Source organism: Pseudorca crassidens, chromosome 7 (genome assembly GCF_039906515.1).
Source record: "Pseudorca crassidens isolate mPseCra1 chromosome 7, mPseCra1.hap1, whole genome shotgun sequence".
NCBI classification, from domain to species: Eukaryota; Metazoa; Chordata; class Mammalia; order Artiodactyla; family Delphinidae; genus Pseudorca; species Pseudorca crassidens.
This window is the reverse complement of record NC_090302.1, coordinates 12,442,579-12,462,568: the sequence shown is the minus strand read 5'-3', so window position 1 is coordinate 12,462,568 and position 19,990 is coordinate 12,442,579. Positions and strand designations below refer to the sequence as shown.

The 19,990-nt window shown below is 41.6% G+C and overlaps 2 protein-coding genes across 2 annotated transcripts in view; both read right to left on the bottom strand.

Annotated features, from left to right (window-relative positions):
• Positions 1 to 358: 358 nt before the first annotated feature.
• PDCL (phosducin like) lies at positions 359 to 15,434 on the bottom strand. Its single transcript, XM_067743391.1, has 4 exons — positions 15,255 to 15,434; positions 13,473 to 13,649; positions 4,836 to 5,017; positions 359 to 2,639 (listed from the first exon to the last, which is right to left on the bottom strand). Exons 2-4 carry the CDS (start codon positions 13,642 to 13,644, stop codon positions 2,088 to 2,090), a joined length of 906 nt encoding a protein of 301 aa, XP_067599492.1. The 5' UTR covers positions 13,645 to 13,649; positions 15,255 to 15,434; the 3' UTR covers positions 359 to 2,087.
• Positions 15,435 to 15,599: 165 nt separating this feature from the next.
• RC3H2 (ring finger and CCCH-type domains 2) overlaps positions 15,600 to 19,990 on the bottom strand; it is a 61,905-nt gene continuing 57,514 nt past the window's right edge. The window contains exon 21 of the mRNA XM_067743389.1: positions 15,600 to 18,683. Coding sequence (XP_067599490.1) covers positions 18,623 to 18,683 — 61 coding nt within the window. The 3' untranslated portion in view covers positions 15,600 to 18,622. The remainder of the gene's footprint in view (positions 18,684 to 19,990) is intronic.

Sequence of the window (19,990 nt, the reverse complement as noted above, 5' to 3'; positions counted from 1 at the left end):
AAAGCCCGTGCTGTTTGCATTACCCCTGAGTTGGAGATTTAAGACTCTTAAAAATTCCCCATTCCATGTCTGTTCACTTTATCCTAGAATTTCTGCTCTTGAAAGGCAAAGTCAAGGTTCTGGGAGACCATAATATCAATATATTTTCATCTCCAATGAGAACCAGTAGATGGCTTGTAAAAGCTTTTAAAATGTTTCTGTCCATTACCCAATAATTCCTCTTCTAGAAATCTATACTAAGAGAATGATCCAAAATATAGCCCAAAATACAAAGTGTTTTAGCAAAAAGCTAGGAATCTAAATATCCAATATTAAGGGTCTGGTTAAATAAAGTATGGCATATCCAAGTGATGGAATATTATCAGGCTGTTAAAAATTATTTATTTAGAATTTTTATAACATGTCAAAGCATTTATGATATAATATTAAACAAAACACAGAACTAAATTCAAAAAGCTCCCAGTGTATTAAAAATATTGAAAAAACTGGAAGAAAATAAAAACACTGACAACAGTTGTCTCTGCCTCTAATAATTTTCTATACTTTCCACACACTTTCTACAGTGAGTTTTTTTTAATTAAAAAACCATGCACTTTCTTTTTGTTGATTAACTACAAGAGATACTGTCATGACCCTTCTACAGTTAGTCAATTCCTAAACAGCCAGGAAAAGCAAAACTGAACTTTAAAGCTAACATTTAACTACAGATCACATTTTCCCTGGCCCTACACTGTACATATTTTAAAGTAAAAAACATGAGGCGAAAACTCAAAAGACAATCATTGTTATAAACACACAGAAAGAAGACCAGAAAGATACCTGTAAAAATGATTTAACAGGGATTATTTTTGGTTGGTGGAATTACAAAGCTGTTCAATCTTTTTAGCTTAACAATTTTTGTTACATTTTCTACAATGAACATCAATTACTTTTGTAATAAAAAGTCTTTGCTGTTTTCAAGAGAACACCACCAAGCAAATTACAGCACACCTATACAACAGTATAAATAGCCACTTTAAAATGTTGTAAAAGAGTGTTTAATAACATGGAAAAACGTTTGCTATATTAGCCGACCATACTATAAAACAGTATGTTCAGAATGATCCCACTGTTTTGTTTAATAAGCAAACAAAATGTCTGTGTACACAAAGAAAACACCTTGGAAAAATATCCCAAAATATTAATAGTGTTTTACCCTAGGTGGCAGGATTATTCTAATTTTCTAAGTTTTGCTTCTGTATTTTCTGTATTCTATTGAATATTAACTTTTCCAATATGCAGAAAAGTTTTAACAAAAGCTACATGAAACCAAAAAATTACCTTGTTAAATAAAAAAGAAACAGAGAAAAAGACGAACAGGGGTATCTTAATTGAAAGATCTTCCTTTAAAAAGGCTTCCCAGCTCTATCTCAGCTCTAATTTTCAAGCCAAGCTGGTCTTTCAGCATCAAGAGGGAGGGCAGTCCATCTCGATCCTTCCTCTACTGTAGACTTAATAATGCTTGAGCAGGATATCAACTCTGGCGACAAAGGTCACCCCCCTCTTGATGGGGCAACCATACACGGTCTGGAACCTTTAAACAAGACCCTGGGAGAGAATACGGTCTAGGGGGAAAAAATTTAACTGCCTTCTAAGACTATGAGTCTTAGAAGTAAATATAATTTACAATCATTTGATGAAGGAAATGTATTACTTATGTTGCAAATAACACACTAACTATAGAATTATATTCCCGGACCTGGCAGAGACCTCTGAGATCATCTGAAGACAATTTCCAGGACACTGTCTTCAGGATGCTATGTAAATACTGACTGGAAACAATAACAGAGATGTCATGCTAGAGAATCTTAAGTAAACAGTTCAAAAGCCTGGCTTCCTGTTTATACAATGTTAGGTCACTTTATGGATAGCCACAAGGTGATTCAGCATTCTGATTTGATAGAAGAATTTCTAGACTTGACATATCATAAAAGGGACTACAAAGAACAGCAGAAAAGCCAGAAGACACAGAAAAGAATGAAAATAAACACAAGGACGTGTGTCTTCCAGCCCAAACAATGAGAAATTTATGCCACCAGCCCAGCCATTCAATCTATTTCCAAATCGCTATCCTCGCTGTGGCAGGTGGCTGAGTTACGCACAGAGGTTACCAACAAGACTTCCTTTTCTGGAAGCAATCCAAACTCCTGGAGGAAAGCTTCAAGGTCCACCGCAAAGAAATCTTCCCCCAGCTGGTCAGTGACACGGACAAAGTTGCCAATCAGCTCGCCCCCCTTGTAGATGAGCAGGGCGGGAAGGGCGTTCCTGGTGAAGCGACTGCTGGCCCCGATCACCGAGCTCTTCACCCGGCAGAACTTGACGGCTGGGTACTCCGCGGCCAGGCAGATCATGCAACCGTTCATGGCTTCGGTCCCTGGGATGCCGTCCTCGTAAATATGGACCATGATGAGGGTGCTCTTCTGTTCTTTGTCAATCATGTCCAGAAACCCTTCTCCACTGGGGATTTCAAAAACCTGCTTGAACTGGGGCCCCTGGTGGAGCTGCTGCCGCATCTCTTCCATCCTCTGCTTCCGGTACCGCTGCAGGAACTCCTCGTCGTCTTGGTCCTCGTTCATCATGGCAAAGTCCTTCAGAGTCATCTGCGGGAGGACCAGCAAGTGAGCGTAAGAAACATAAACCCAACAGTGACATGGGTGACACAAGATGTATGAGGTGCCACGCTAATACTCTAGATGTATTACACCTCACTGAAATCTTCTGATAACCCCATCGGGAAGGGACTTTTATTACCCCCACTTTACAAATGAGGTTCTGAGACTTGAGATTATCTGTATAAGTTCACATAGGTAGCAAGTATAAGACCAGGATTCAAACTAGATTTTTTAAAAAACCCAGGCTTTCAACTACTGTGTCATAGCGCCTCTCCATCCAGACAGGCAGCATCAGATAACATCACTTCGTGAGCTTTTGTCTTTTTGTCAGTCCTGACAAAGGATTAATTATTTTATCCACTGTTTTGTTTTTGTTGAAAAGACAACAGGACATTAAGGAACCTGAACACTCATAATCCCTGCCCTGCGCCACCCTCCTTGCCTCCCACGCCAAAACATACAGCCACACACATTCTAAAAATCTATTCTTCTTTTTATTACCAGTCACGTGCTAAAACCATTTCTGCTTTTATAACAGCAGCTGTGGGTGTACCAATTAAGCTATAGCCTGCTTTTGCCACTTAGCACTATTATATCATAAATTATTCCTCATGCTTCCAAACATGTTTTATAAAATTATAAATAATGTGGCCTATTTTGCTTAGCCACTCCCCTACTTCTGGCATTCAGGCAGTTGCCAGTTCTGTCTCATTGCAACAACCCAGCAGGACTGCCCCATGTGATCATGTGCTGTGTGGCTTTGTCTGGTCTCCACCGCAGCACAAGGAAGCGCTGTGAGCCGTGGGCATGTTGTCCTGAAGCCAGCTTCCATTACAAAAGCATTCTCCCTCTCCTGCCCTGGTGTAGCAAGACATCCCTGCTCCTGTGATGAAGCCCAGCTCTGCCTACCCTGGCACAGATGAGAGGGTGGCGGCTGGGAGGCCACACCAGATCAGGACACGTGTTGTTACTGCATCACAGCCAGAGCCATTCTTCTTCCACTCTCACTGCTCCCCCACCAGAGCGGTTCTTTCTGACCTGTTATGGTCTTGCTTGAGTCTAATGCCCTGAAATCATCCTCCTGGTCAAGGCAAACTCCTCACTTAATCCTCTTGTCTGCTCCCCGACCCCGGCGGGTATTTCCAGCCAAGAGCTGCTTTGGGCTACAGCCAAATGATTTCAGGCACTTCTAGACATCCTTCCGTGGTCAGAGAGCACGGTGGGGAATTAAAGGATCCTTTTGAAGAACGCTTTGGGAAGGTAAGAGAGAGTCAGGGACCTAGTTCCAAATATCTTCCACAGTGTCTGCCTGCTTCTACTGTATTGCTTCACTAAAATAAATTCTCATGAATAGGCTTCAGATGAAACAGAACAACATCATGGATAGAACAGGAAAATCTGGGTTAGAATCCTAGTTCCTATTAGCATTTCTTAATTGCACTGCCCTGAACAAGTCCCCTCCCACCTCTCAGCTTTGGTTTCACCATCTGTAAAATGGGGATAATATCTCCCAATCTCAGAGGTTTGTTTCTGGCTCAAGGTAAGACCTCGAGAAAGGACAGGAAACTCACATTTCCTGATCACTTTCAACCGGCCTGTGATGGGCACTGTATCGAGAGACTGACCTCATTTAACCAACAACAAACCAGAGTCAGAGTGGAAGAGACATCCCCACAGTTACTAGTGGCACAGCTGAGATTCAAACCCAGGTGTGGCCAAGCTATGACATGACTGCACTTTCTCCTGCACTGCACTGCTTCTTAGTATCTTTTTTAAAATTTATTTTATTTATTTATTTTTGGCTGCACTGAGTCTTCGTTGCTGCACAGCTTTCTCTAGTTGCAGTGAGTGGGGGCTACTCTTCACTGTGGTGCGCAGGCTTCTGATTGCGGTGGCTTCTCTTGTTACGGAACACAGGCTCTAGGAGCGAGGGCTTCAGCAGTTGTGGCACATGGACTCAGTAGTTGTGGCGCACGGGCTTAGTTGCTCTGCGGCATGTGGGATCTTCCTGGACCAGGGCTCGAACCCGTGTCCCCTGCATTGGCAGGCGGATTCTTAACCACTGCAGCACCTGGGAAGCCCTGCACCGCTTCTTGGAGGCCAAATCAAACCCTTCCACCTCTTGAATCACTAAGCCCAGCAGCCAGGGTAGCCTCTGAGAAAGGCCTGGGCGCTTCTAATTACCTTCCCACTGATCTTCTCCTGGAGGTCCTTCTGCTTCCGCTGCTCCTCCTCTTCGTCCACATGGGACCTGCAGCTCATGGACAGCTTCTTGATCAGCTTCTCCATCTCCCGGCACTGCTCCTCCCGCTGCTCCGTCTCCAGCTGTTTGAAGCGGCGCCAGTCATTGATCACGCCTTTTGGACCTGAGGTGGGGTGAACGTGGAGGTGACCAAGGATGAGCGAGGGATTATGGGCCAGCGCACATCTGTCTAAAGCTGGCTCCATCGACACCACAGTGACACTCACACAGGGCAGTGTGGTCTACACGCAACCACGTCCAAGGCAGCCCAGTTTGCAAATTAAAGGGCTATGCGAAGGCCCAACATTAGGAGATGTGTGAAATAAATTCAGATTCATCTACTCAAAGGAAAACAAAGTGACTCTTAGAAAGAATGAGGCAGCTATATGTTCCCTGCCATGAAAAATGTCCAAACATATTAGGTCAAAAAAAAGCAAAATGCAGAACAGTATCATGGTATGATCCTTTAATTTTTAGAAAAAGAACTGTATGTCCATGTATAAATATTTACAGATATTTGTATATGTGCACGTACATTTGTATGTCCATAGAAAAATAGGTAAACTGTTAACAGTGGTTGTCTCTAGGCAGTGAGATCTAAGGGGACTGGTGAGAGAGAACTTTTACTTTTTTCTTACTATGCTTCCGTATTATCTTTTTTTTTTTTTTTTTGCAGTACGTGGGCCTCTCACTGTCGTGGCCTCTCCCCTTGCGGAGCACAGGCTCCGGACGTGCAGGCTCAGCGGCCATGGCTCACAGGCCCAGCCGCTCTGCGGCATGTGGGATCTTCCCGGACCGGGACATGAACCCGCGTCCCCTGCATCGGCAGGCAGACTCTCAACCACTGCGCCACCAGGGAAGCCCTATCTGACTCTTTTAACAAGATTGTGGCAGGTTGTTCTGTTAGTCAAGCTACCCCCAAACCCCCCTGTCCCCATGCTATATAGACCTGCCCCTTACCACATGACTTGCAATACCTCCTGTGGGATGAGAACGTGTATCCCCAGCCCACTGATGTGGGGCTTGCCCATTGACTTGCTGTGGCCAATGGATTCTGAGCAAAAACGCAATGAGTCACTACATGTTTCCAACAGCCCTCTCTTGCTCTCTATACTTGGTCATGAGAACAGCATGTCTCAGACAGGGGCTGCTCCTTGAGCCTCGTTCCTGGATGATAGGACATACAAAGCAGAAGTGGGACAGCTGCTGACCCCAACAGGCAGCACGTAACATGACTGAGAAATAAACCTTTGTTGTCACAAGCCACTGAGACAAAAATATAAACATCTGTATAAAGAAAACTTTAAAATGATGCCAAGAAACACTACAAAAGCCCTGAATAAATGGAGCAACGCCATATTCCTGGCTAGGAAGATGCAACATCACAAGGGTACCAATTATCCCCAAATTAATCCATATATTTAATGCGTTTCTGATGAAAGTATGTGATTACACACATGTGCCTGCTCCTGAATTTGCGGTGGAAAAATAAGAAAGCAAAAGTTAAGGAAATAATAATAAAAATAGAAGAGTATTGTATGGGGGGGGGACCAGACCTACCAGATACTAAAACATATTATAACACGATACTTAAAAACAGTGTGATATAGCACAGTAAAAGAAAAATCAGTGGAAGAGACTACAAAGTATGGCTAAAGATGCAAATATAAGCAGAAATTCAGTACGTGATAAAACTGACATTTCAAAACAATGGAGAAAAGACGGTTTATTCAATAAATGATGCTGAAACAACTGGGCAGCAATCCAAAAAAAATTAAGTTGGAGTCCTACCACATACCTTGCATGGAAACGAATTCCGGATAAATCGTTGTGTTAAAAAAAAAAAATCATAAAAATACTAAGAAAAAAAAAAGGCATGGGACTGTCTTTTTATAATCCTGGAGTGAAGAAAGGCCTTTTACATAAGAAACAAAACTAAGAAACTATAAAATAATGCTTTCAAGCACATAACAATTAAAAAAACTTTCTGCCAGGATAAGAACAAAAGCCAAGAGTCAAACAATAAACTGGTAGAAATATTTGCAACTCAAACCACAGATTAATTTCCTTAATATATAGCTCCCTAAGAAGAAAAAGACCAACTACCCAATTTCAAAAGTGAGCAAAGGATATGAACACAACCTTTAAAATTATGAAAAGAGGCTCAACATCACTCCTAAAAAGATAGAAAATAAAACTACGGTGAGTTCCCATTTGCCATCCATAAGGATGGCAAAGATCAAAAAGTCTGATAACATAGTAGAAGGTCACATATATGGGGAAATATCACACTCCTGCTTAAACTATAAACCAGTACCAACTCAACTGACAGCAATTTGGAAATAATAAAATGTAAAAGTGTAAATATGCCATTTCTCGGAATTTATACTACCTATATACTCATACCCATGATTTAGGTGATATCAAACACCTATCAATTTGAGAAGCTGGATTCAAACGCAGGCAAGTCTGTTTTAATCATCAGCATGTTGCTATGCATACATATTCATATTGTGCAGTGAAATGGCTAGAACCACGCACAGTGAAATGGTAACATTAGGTTATCTCTGGATGCAGGTCTGGAATTAGAAGTGATCACGACCCACCACCAGTCCCTCCCATCAGGAAACTTACACAAGCCTCTTAGATAGCCTCATGCACCAGAGGGCAGACAGCAGAAGCAAGAATAACTACAGTCCTGCAGCCTGTGCAACAAAATCCACATTGACAGAAAGTTAGACAAGATGAAAAGGCAGAAGGCTATGTACCAGATGAAGGATCAAGATAAACCTCAGAAAAATAACTAAATGAAGTGGAGATAGGCAACCTTCCAGAAAAAACGTTCAGAATAATGATAGTGAAGGTGATGCAGGACCTTGGAAAAACAATGGAGGCAAAGATCGAGAAAATGCAAGAAATGTTTAACAAAGACCTAGAAGAGGGCTTCCCCGGTGGCGCAATGGTTGAGAGTCCGCCTGCCTGTGCTCCGCAACGGGAGAGGCCCGCGTACCTTAAAAAAAAAAAAAGACCTAGAAGAATTAAAGAACAAACAAACAGAGATGAACAATACAATAACTGAAATGAAAACTACACTAGAAGTAATCGATAGCAGAATAACAAGCAGAAGAACGGATAAGTGACCTGGAAGATAGAATGGTAATTCACTGCGGAGGAACAGAATAAAGAAAAAAGAATGAAAAGAAATGAAGACAGCTTAAGAGACCTCTGGGACAACATTAAATGCAACAACATTCGCATTATAGGGGTCCAAGAAGGAGAAGAGAGAGAGAAAGGACCCAAGAAAATATTTGAAGAGATTATAGTCGAAAATTTCCCTAACATGGGAAAGGAAATAGCCACCCACGTCCAGGAAGCGCAGAGAGCCCCATACAGGATAAACCCAAGGAGAAACACACCGAGACACATAGTAATCAAATTGGCAAAAATTAAAGACAAAGAAAAATTATTGAAAGCAGCAAGGGAAAAACGACAAATAACATACAAGGGAACTCCCATAAGGTTAACAGCTGATTTCTCAGCAGAAACTCTATAAGCCAGAAGAGAGTGGCATGATATACTTAAAGTGATGAAAGGGAAGAACCTACAACCAAGATTACTCTACGTGGCAAGGATCTCATTCAGATTCGATGGAGAAATCAAAAGCTTTACAGACAAGCAAAAGCCAAGAGAATTCAGCACCACCAAACCAGCTCTACAACAAATGCTAAAGGAACTTCTCTAAGTGGGAAACACAAGACAAGAAAAGAACCTACAAAAAAACCCAAAGCAATTAAGAAAATGGGAATAGGAATATACATATCGATAATTACCTTAAAGGTGAATGGATTAAATACTCCAACCAAAAGACATGGGCTTACTGAATGGATACAAAAACAAGACACATCTATATGCTGTCTACAAGAGACCCACTTCAGACCTAGGGACACATATAGACTGAAAGTGAGGGGATGGAAAAAGATATTCCATGCAAATGGAAATCAAAAGAAAGCTGGAGTAGCAATACTCATATCAGATAAAATAGACTTTAAAATAAAGAATGTTACAGGAGACAAGGAAGGACACTACATAATGATCAAGGGATCAATCCAAGAAGAATATAACAATTATAAATATATATGCACCCAACATAGGAGCACCTCAATACATAAGGCAACTGCTAATAGCTATAAAAGAGGAAATTGACAGTAACACAGTAATAGTGGGGGACTTTAACACCTCACTTACACCAATGGACAGATCATCCAAATTGAAAATTAATAAGGAAACACAAGCTTTAAATGACACAATAGACCAGATAGATTTAATTGATATTTATAGGACATTCCATCCAAAAATAGCAGATTACACTTTCTTCTCAAGTGCACAGGGAACATTCTCCAGGATAGATCACATCCTGGGTCACAAATCAAGCCTCAGTAAATTTAAGATAACTGAAATCATATCAAGCATCTTTTCTGACCACAACCCTTATGAGACTAAAAATGAATTACAGGGAAAAAAATTTAAAAAACACAAACACATGGAGGCTAAACAATACGTTATTAAATAACCAAGACATCATTGAAGAAATAAAAGAGGAAATCAAAAAATACCTACAGACAAATGACAATGAAAACATGACGATCCAAACCCTATGGGATGCAGCAAAAGCTGTTCTAAGAGGGAAGTTTATAGATATACAAGCCTACCTCAAGAAACAAGAAAAATCTCAAATAAACAATCTAACCTTACACCTAAAGGAACTAGAGAAAGAAGAACAAACAAAACCCAAAGTTAGCAGAAGGAAAGAAATCATAAAGATCAGAGCAGAAATAAATGAAATAGAAGAAAGAAAACAATAGCAAAGATCAATAAAACTAAAAGCTAGTTCTTTGAGAAGATAAACAAAAATGATAAACCATTAGCCAGACGCATGTAGAAAAAGAAGGAGAGGACTCAAATCAATAAAATTAGAAATGAAAAAGGAGAAGTTACAACAGACACCGCAGAAATACAAAGCATCCTAAGGGAATACTACAAGCAACTCTATGCCAATAAAATGGACAACCTGGAAGAAATGGACAAATTCTTAGAAAGGTATAACCTTCCAAGACTGAACCAAGAAGAAATAGAAAATATGAACAGACCAACCACAAGCACTGATATTGAAACTGTGATTAGAAATCTTCCAACAGGGCTTCCCTGGTGGCGCAGTGGTTGGGATTCCGCCTGCCGATGCAGGGGTCGCGGGTTCGTGCTCCGGTCCAGGAATATCCCACATGACGCAGAGCAGCTGGGCCAGTGAGCCATGGCCACTGAGCCTGCGTGTCCGGAGCCTGTGCTCCGCAACGGGAGAGGCCACAACAGCGAGAGGCCCGCGTACCACAAAAAAAAAAAAAAAAAAAAAAAATCTTCCAACGAACAAAAGTCCAGGACCAGATGGCTTCACAGGTGAATTCTATCAAACATTTAGAGAAGAGCTAACACCCATCCTTCTCAAACTCTTCCAAAAACGTACAGAGGAAGGAACACTCCCAAACTCATTCTATGAGGCCACCATCACCCTGATACCAAAACGAGACAAAGATACTACAAAAAAAGAAAATTACAGATCCATATGACTGATGAATATAGACGCAAAAATCCTCAACAAAATACTAGCAAACAGAATCCAACAACACATTCAAAGGATCATACACCATGACCACGTGGGATTTATCCCAGGGATGCAAGGATTCTTCAATATATGCAAATCAACCAATGTGATACACCTTATTAACAAACTGAAGGAAAAAAACCATATGATCGGGCTTCCCTGGTGGCGCAGTGGTTGAGAGTCCACCTGCCGATGTAAGGGACGCGGGTTCGAGCCCTGGTCCGGGAAGATCCCACATGCCGCGGAGCGGCTGGGCCCATGAGCCATGGCCGCTGACCTTGCGTGTCTGGAGCCTGTGCTCCACAACGGGAGAGGCCACAACAGTGAGAGGCCCGCGTACCGCAAAAAAACAAACAAAAAAAACAAACCATATGATCATCTCAGTAGATGCAGAAAAAGCTTTTGACAAAATTCAACACCCATTTATGATAAAAACTCTCCAGAAAGTGGGCATTGAGGGAACCTACCTCAACATAATAAAGGCCATATATGACAAACCCACAGCAAACATCATTCTCAACAGTGAAAAACTGAAAGCATTTCCTCCAAAATCAGGAACAAGACAAGGATGTCTACTCTCACCACTATTATTCAACATAGTTTTGGAAGTTCTAGCCACGGCAGTCAGAGAAGAAAAGGAAATAAAGGAATACAAATTGGAAAAGAAGAAGTAAAACTGTCACTGTTTGAAGATGACATGCTATTATACGTAGAGAATCCTCAAAATTCCACCAGAAAACTACTAGAGCTAATCAATGAATTTAGTGAAGCTGCAGGATACAAAATTAATGCACAGAAATCTCTTGCATTCCTATACACTAATGATGAAAAATTTGAAAGAGAAATTAAGGAAACACTCCCATTTACCACTGCAACAAAAAGAATAAAATACCTAGGAATAAACTACCTAGGGAGACAAAAGACCTGTATGTAGAAAACTATAAGACACTGATGAAAGAAATTAAAGATGATACCAACAGATGGATAGATATACCATGTTGTTGGATTGGAAGAATCAATATTGTGAAAATGACTATACTACCCAAAGCAATCTACAGATTCAATGCAATCCCAATCAAATTACAATGGCAATTTTTATGGAACTAGAACAAAAAATCTTAAAATTTGTATGGAGACACAAAAGCCCCGAACAGCCAAAGCAGTCTTGAGGGGAAAAAACAGACCTGGAAGAATCAGACTCCCTGACTTCAGACTATACTACAAAGCTACAGTAATCAAGACAATATGGTACTGGCACAAAAACAGAAACATAGATCAATGGAACAAGATAGAAAGCCCAGAGACGAACCAAAGCACCTATGGTCAACTAATCTATGACAAAGGAGGCAAGGATATACAATGGAGAAAAGACAGCCTCTTCAATAAGTGGTGCTGGGAAAACTGGACAGCTACATGTAAAAGAATGAAATTAGAACACTCCCTAACACCATACACAAAAATAAACTCAAAATGGATTAGAGACCTAAATGTAAGACGGACACTATAAAACTCTTAGAGCAAAACATAGGAAGAACACTCTATGACATAAATCACAGCAAGATCTTTTTTGATCCACCTCCTAGAGTAATGGAAATAAAAACAAAAATAAACAAATGGGACCTAATGAAACTTCAAAGGTTTTGCACAGCAAAGGAAACCATAAACAAGACGAAAAGAGAACCGTCAGAATGGGAGAAAACATTTGCAAATGAATCAAGGGACAAAGGATTAATCTCCAAAATATATAAACAGCTCATGCAGCTCAATATTAAAGAAACAAACAACCCAATCCAAAAATGGGCAGAAGACCTAAATAGACATTTCTCCAAAGAAAACATATGGATGGGCAAGAAGCAAATGAAAAGCTGCTCAACATCATTAATTTTTAGAGAAATGCAAGTCAAAACTACAATGAGGTATCACCTCACACCAGTTAGAATGGGCATCATCAGAAAATCTACAAACAACAAATGCTGGAGTGGGTGTGGAAAAAAGGGAACCCTCTTGCACTGTTGGTGGGAATGTAAATTGATACAGCCACTATGGAGAACAGTATGGAGGTTCCTTAAAAAACTAAAAATAGAATTACCATATGATCCAGCAATCCCACTACTGGGCATATACCCAGAGAAAACCATAATTCAAAAAGACACATGCACCACAATGTTCACTGCAGCACTATTTACAATAGCCAGGTCATGGAAGCAACCTTAATGCCCATCGACAGACGAATGGATAAAGAAGATGTGGTACATATATACAATGGAATATTACTCAGCCATAAAAAGGAACGAAATGGGTCATTTGTGGAGACGTGGATGGATCTAGAGATTGTCATACAGAGTGAAGTTAGTCAGAAAAACAAATATCGCGTATTAATGCATGTATGTGGAACCTAGAAAAATGGTACAGATGAACTGGTTTGCAGGGCAGAAGTTGAGACACAGATGTAGAGAACAAACGTATGGACACCAGTGGGGAAAGCCCCGGGGGGTGGGGATGGTGGTGTGATGAATTGGGCGATTGGGATTGACATGTATACACTGATGTGTATAAAATTGATGACTAGTAAGAACCTACTGTATTAAAAAGTAAATAGGGCTTCCCTGGTGGCGCAGTGGTTGGGAGTTCGCCTGCCAATGCAGGGGACACGGGTTCGTGCCCCAGTCCAGGAGGATCCCACATGCCGTGGAGCGGCTGGGCCCGTGAGCCACGGCCGCTGAGCCTGCGCGTCTGGAGCCTATGCTCCGCAACGGGAGAGGCCACAGCAGTGAGAGGCCCGCGTACCGCCAAAAAAAAAAAAAGTAAATAAAATAAAATTTAAAAATTTTAGTTTGAAAGAAAAGAAGTGATCACAAGACTTCTGATACATATTTAATGGACATTTTTTAAACCTGTTCCCAGAGCATAGGATTTCCAGTACCTGTGTTAACTGAGATGCCTTCGCCTGCCAACTCAGCATCTGCAGGCATGGAACTGCCGGCCAGGGCACCCCTGCCTCTGTCCTTGTCCTCGTGGTCGCTGTCCTCATCCTCGCTGCTGCTGTAGTAGTACTGCAGCTTCTCCCCCAGTAACTTATCATCCAGGGTCGTCATGGTGCCTGGGAGAGGGCGACATAGCAGGTTCTATGCTGGCTTGAATCAGACAGACATGAATCTGAAGAGTTAGGGATCACCTGTGCTCAGATCCTATTATGCACAGGACCATAAGAGTGACTGTTTTCATAAGCAGGATCTCAGCACATCCATACCATGACCATGCATGATAGGGTTTATCATGCTCTTTCTGTAGAAGGTAAAATTGAGGCTCAAATAAAATTTCTCTGCCAAACTTTACAGCAAATGGCGGAGCTGGGCTCAGACCCCAAGGATTCCTGACTCCAAGAGAATGAAGGTGTGAGTCACTGTCTTCTGAATAGTATACACTGAAGTAGGGTGGTGGCTTGGAGGAAACTACTGACTGACGGAACGTCTTATCTACACATACTCTTTGGTTTGCCTACCAAGTAAGACTGCTGGTAATTGAAAAATTGGTAAGAATCCTCATGAGAAACTCCAAAAAGCAGCATCAAGAATGGGATGCTGACTCACTGTTTGCCTAAGCCAATCATTCATCTGTCTCTTGCCTTCCACCTCCCAATCAGCACAGCGATGGTTAGGATGGATGGGCTCTGAAGCCCTAATAACTTTGGTTAAAAGACGGGCCCCTGACAAGATTTTAATCACTCCCCAGTGTTTAAAGGACAATGGTTAGAGCCAAGCTTCTGCATCAGAAGAAGCCTGGTACATTCTGGGAGAAAGGTACAGCTTAGTCCCTGCCAGGCCTGCTTGCAGATCACACAAGGAGGGGTTGTAACTCCAGCACCCCTTCCTTTAAGCATCCCAATACTATGCATCTTTGATTAAAGGCATCCCCGAGCCTGTTAGACTCCATTACAAAGTGACTCTCCCAGCGGGCGGGGAGGTCTTGCAAAAAGAGACCTCCAATGCCCAGCACGAGGCCTCTACACAATCTGTCAAGCTCATATAGAGGCAGCCTGAATCAGTGGGGGAATCCGGTGACGCGGGCAGTCAGATGAGGAGAGGGGTACCTAAGTGGCAGGGTTGAGAAAAAGGCGCAGGTACACGGCCGGGCGCAGGGAGGTGGAGAGAAATAGGGGGACTAAACCTAACTTAAAGAGGCAGAGGGACCAAGGCGGTAAAGGTGGGAAGAAAGAGACGAGGAGGAATGTGTGCTCGGTGAGGGCGGGGCCGCTGAGGAGGCGGCAAGCGCAGGGCCAGCGGAGGGGCTGGTGGGACGCGGGGCCTTTGGGGAAGGAGTCGAGGGCGGGGCCAGCGGGAGAGCTGGCGGAGGGGAGGCCAGCGGGAGGCCAGCGGGAGGGCCCGCGGAGGAGGCGGGGCCTTTCGGGGGAGGAGTCGAGGGCGGGGCCAGCGGGAGGGTTCGCGAAGGAGGCGGGACCTTTGGGGGTCGAGGGCGGGGCCAGCGGAAGCGCGGCGGAGGGGCGCGGAACCTCTAGGGGAGCCCGAGGAAGGTGGGGCCAGCGGAGACTGGGCAGGGAAGTCGCGGAAAGCGTGGGGGTCGAGGGGGCGCACCGACAAGACCGTCTCATCCAGGCTCGCCGACCACCCGTATTCCACCACCTCCCACCGGTATTCCATACCCGCCGCTTCTTCCCGGCTGACCTCAGTGCAGCTACCCGGCCTACCTCAGTCTGGATCCCTTCAGGCTGGCACTTCGGAAGGAAGGGAGCGCTCGGCTGGAGAAAGAGAAATGGATCGGCGCCTTGAGCGCTAAGAGAAAAGCCGCCTGAGTCTCGACTGCGCGGACCAATGAGGCGGCCTTCCTGCGTCAGCGCGGATACACGCTGCCCAATTAGAGGAAGCGTATCCTGGCGGCCAAGGGAGAAGCTACGGGTCCTACTTGGGGACAAACATCTTGACAATAATAATACGCTTCTATTTTTATTTTTGTTTTAATTTGAACGAAAGGCCACACTAGATATGCCCAGCTTTGAGCAGTAAGAACAATTTCGTTACCTTTGAAGTTTCCGAAAACATTCCACATGTATTTTTTTTTTTTTGATTCTTAATCACATCACGTCTATTAAGACAGAAGACAGACTCGGACATTAATTTGCCCAAGAACACATAGCCCTTTTGGATTAAAAAAAGAAGAAGAAGAAGAAAAAAAAGCCAAGTCCAGGACAACTAAACGCAAAGTGAAATCCTGGATTGGACCCTGGAACAGAAAAAGGACGTGAATGGGACAACTGACGAAATTTGAACAAGGTGTATCAAGTAATAATATTATTGTATCAGTAGTTTTGATAATTGTACTACGTTTATGTAAGATGTTAACTTTAAGGGATTCTGGGTGAAGAACATAGGGGTACTCTATAGTATTTTTGCAACTTTTTGTAAACCTAATTTCACATTCTGAGCCCTTATTGAGATGTCCAGTACACAACACGAAGTAGCTCATGGAAAGCTTTGTGTAAATTGAATCATTCGAAATATACTAAAACAATACACCCTTTAAAATAGGTAAGTTTTATTTCCCTAAAGTTTGAGAGATTCTTAATTTGTGGTTCTACACCACCTGCAATTGTCTGCAAATTTGTATATGTGCTTATTTTTCTGAGAAGCTGTTTCTTCAGGCTACCAAGAGTCAGAACCCCCATCCTCAAAGTTAAGAACAATTCATATAAATAGATCCTACGGTAACTTTTTATATTTTTTGTTTGCACAATGAATAATCAGATTTGTGTGAACAGCCAACTTGAATATGCTTGTGATCTGCTGTTAAGTGACAAGCCAGGACCCAGCAACAGTGCCTCTGTAGGAGAGTCCCCCTAAATATTTGTTAAATGAATACTAGATGAATGCTTTGCTTTTTTTGTTTCTACTCACATCTCCCTGAAGCAGGGGTCTTCTTCATGCATGGTGCTCCTTCTCCTTCAAAATTCACTTTAAATTTAAGGCTGCAATCCTCATGGGGGTCCTCAGAGCTGCTCAACAATCGTAGTTGCCCTGGGCAGGCTACTCCCCGACTCTCTAAGTGAAGCAGTTCACATCTCTTCTCTCAAATGTTCAACACCTTTTCCCCTCTCCTCACCTACCTTATGACCACAATTCTTATTTCACATGAAAAATAGAAGCAATCAAAAGACACTTGCACCTTCAAAATGTACAACAGCCCCCTGCATCTGTACCTGTTAAATGAATCACCAGTGCAGCGGATCCGGCTCCTCCAGCCTAGTAAGGAAGTCTGCTCCTGCAGTTACCTTCTCTCTCTCTCCCCTGCATATTCAGGCTTTCTTTCTAATACTTTCTATTTTCTTTCTAAATTTTCCTAGTTTTCATTTCTAAAAGAAAATCCTCTCAGATACCATTTTCCACTGTTCAGATTGTTTTAAAAAAAAAGTCTGTGGGGAATACATGGCTGGTGAAAGTATAAGTTGATACAGCTCTTATGGATGGCAATTGAGAAATATCTATCAGTATTGCAAAAACATGCCTTTAACCCAGGAATTCCACTCCTGGAAGTTTATCCTATAGATATACTTGCATGAATGTATTGTTTAAAAATAAAGGAACATTATGTATTAGTTTCCTGCCTTTTGCAATAAAAAATAGAAATAATATTTTCTTATGTGTGCATGAAGAAAAGAATTGAAGAATATACAAGAAATAATAAATTCAGATGGGAATCAGGAGTGAAAGGGAGACATTTTATACATAATGTTTTATGTGTAATTTTTAATCATGTGAAAGTATTATCTATTATGTTCCAAAAGTTAACAATTTTTTTAGAGTCAACCCTCACTTTCCTCCCTCACCCATGCCTCTCCAGCCCCATCTCATTTCTCTGATCTCCTTTACAGACAGATCTAATAGATCTGCTCTATTCCCTCCTCATCCTACTTCAATTAGGTTTTTGTTCCCACCAGTCCACTGAAACCACACCTATGAAGGCAGTGACTTCCTAGTTGCCAAATCCTCAGTAAAGTCTTGGTTCTGCTTTAATTGAACCACTCAGCAGCATTTGACAGTTAATCACTCCTCCTTCTGGAAACTCTTTCTTCTCTTGGTTTTCAGAAGGATACCTTCTCCTAGTTTCTCCAGCTTTGTTGATAACCCTCATTAACTGCTCTGCTTCTGACCTCTAAATAACGGAATGCCCCAGGTTCAAACTTTTGACACCTTCTTTGTGTATACTCGTTCTATATATACTCCTGTCAAAGAATACCATGGAGGCAGTTAATTATATGCAAACAAATTTACTCATAGGAAGGAGAGAATCAATAGGTGACTGTCAAGGAGGGTTTAAAAAATGGATTCATAAAAGACGGGGGAAATGTGGGATGTCAGGAAACCATGAGTCTTGTCTGCTTTTCTAGAAGGAAACTGACAAGCTAGAATTTTGCAAAGCAGTCAGTCTAGGCAGTCTGCCCTGGAGCTGGCTGGCTCAAGGCATCGATGAAAACAATGTTAGCTATTTATAGATTCTCCAGAAAACTTAAGTAGAAGGACACAGAACAGGTTGTCTCTGTATATTGTAAAAGAGAGAGACAGAGAGAGAGAGAGAGAGACGGAATCTAAGACCAAGATGGAAACCAGTCTTTTATAACCTAACCTTAGAAGTTATGCCCAATCACTTCAGTTGTATTATTTTCATTAGAAATGAGCCAGTGAGTCCAGCCCACACTCAAGGGGAAGGAATTACACAAGAACATGAATACCATACCAAGAGGCTCAGGGGCCCATCCTATGAACTACCTACCACAGAAGCTCTCTTTAGGGGGACTGAAGGCCAGTTAAGTATGGAGACATATTTAGGTTGATAATATTTGACGATTTTTTTTTTTTTTTTTTAGGCTGCGTTGGGTCTTCGTTGCTGCGTGTGGGCTTTTCTCTAGTTGTGGTGTGCGGGCTTCTCATTGCGGTGGCTTCTCTTGTTGCGGAGCACGGGCTCTAGGCGCACGGGCTTCAGTAGTTGTGGTGCGCAGGCTCAGTAGTTGTGGCTCGCAGGCTTAGTTGCTCCACAGCATGTGGGATCTTCCCGGACCAGGGATCAAACCCATGTCCCCTGCATTGCCAGGCGGATTCTTAACCACTGAGCCACCAGGGAAGTCCTGAGAATTTTGAAGTTAGGTAACATAATTAAAAGCCAGAAAGGAAAAGATAGCTATCACTGTAAATTACACAGCTTAAAGAGTTGAGGGGACAGAAAACAGGAATAAACAAAAGGTGAAAAGTAAGAGAAAGAGGAGAAAACTAATAAAATGCAAGTCTAAATGTAAATTTACAGTTTTAAGATTCATTTTCATTGGTCTCTTTTAATATATTCATTCTCCTAGTTGTGTATTATAGAGGGATTATCCAGTGGTATCCTTGCTGGGAGTGTAGTTTGCATCTGTCAGGAAAATGACTGTGTACATGAGATAGTTAACAGTATTCATCAGGACCACTCCATTTATCTTACCAATATCTGAGGATGATGTGGATAGTGAAGTTTCCTTTTAATGAGAGTACCATGTATAATTTATAGTTTGTCAGGTATTTTACCTGTAATGTAACGTTTTTGTTTATCCATAGAGTATTGAAGGTATTCCCTAGTGGGAAAACCAAAATAAGCTGTTAAAGCATTTGCCTTTTATCAAGGGAAAATCTTGATCCAACCAGAAGATTTACAAACTATTATTAAACATATTTAAAGTTTTGAAGTAACTGAATGAAATTTATATAGAAATGCTTAAATGCCTCGAAGCTGGGTTCCAAGGCTTGCTCTACCCTTATAGTTTTTCCAGATCATAATAATTAGAGATAAAACAAGATTTGGTCCTCCACTGAGTTGCCCAGATAAAATTTTTTCCACCAATATTTTTGTAAATTTAGAACAGATTTGTCCCTGCCACTTGGATTATTTTTGTTATGAAAGTATTAAAGGTCTAAAGATGGTTTTGGATGACATCAACCAGTATGAGGATTGTTTGAAATAACCGGTCTTTCTCTTTCCCTCCCTCCCTGTCAGCGTGGGGCCAGTTTGTGGCAATTGAACACATCTTTCTTATTTAGAAATTAAACAACTTTTAGACAGCAATTAGATTAAACTTCTTTTTGTATTAATGAATATAAAACCAGTAAGGGCTACTTCCTTATATAATGCTTTAAAAAAATTTTTTTAATTGGTATCTTTAGTGTAGGCTTTAATTTTGTAAATTGAAATTTACTTTAGATGTTGGATTGTCTTTAAGAAGCAATTACATTTCTTTTAAAGGTTGTGATTGAAAGCATCTGAGAAAATCATAAAACCTCTTTGCTTTCATAGCTTTAGTAACAATATTCTTAGTAACAATATTTTTCTTTAAATAGCCCACACACTTAACAATATAAGAGGCAAATTTTTTCTTTTTAAGAAATATTTCGGTTTCTCTTATTT

Bases quoted from the DNA above. Each gene is read 5' to 3' on its own strand.
- PDCL (XM_067743391.1), bottom strand. From the start codon at position 13,644: ATGACGACCCTGGATGATAAGTTACTGGGGGAGAAGCTGCAGTACTAC. The intron at 5,018-13,472 runs GTACTGGAAATC...ACCCCACCTCAG, and splicing joins AGGCATCTCAGTTAACACAG to GTCCAAAAGGCGTGATCAAT. The intron at 2,640-4,835 runs GTAATTAGAAGC...GTCCTCCCGCAG, and splicing joins AGGAGAAGATCAGTGGGAAG to ATGACTCTGAAGGACTTTGC.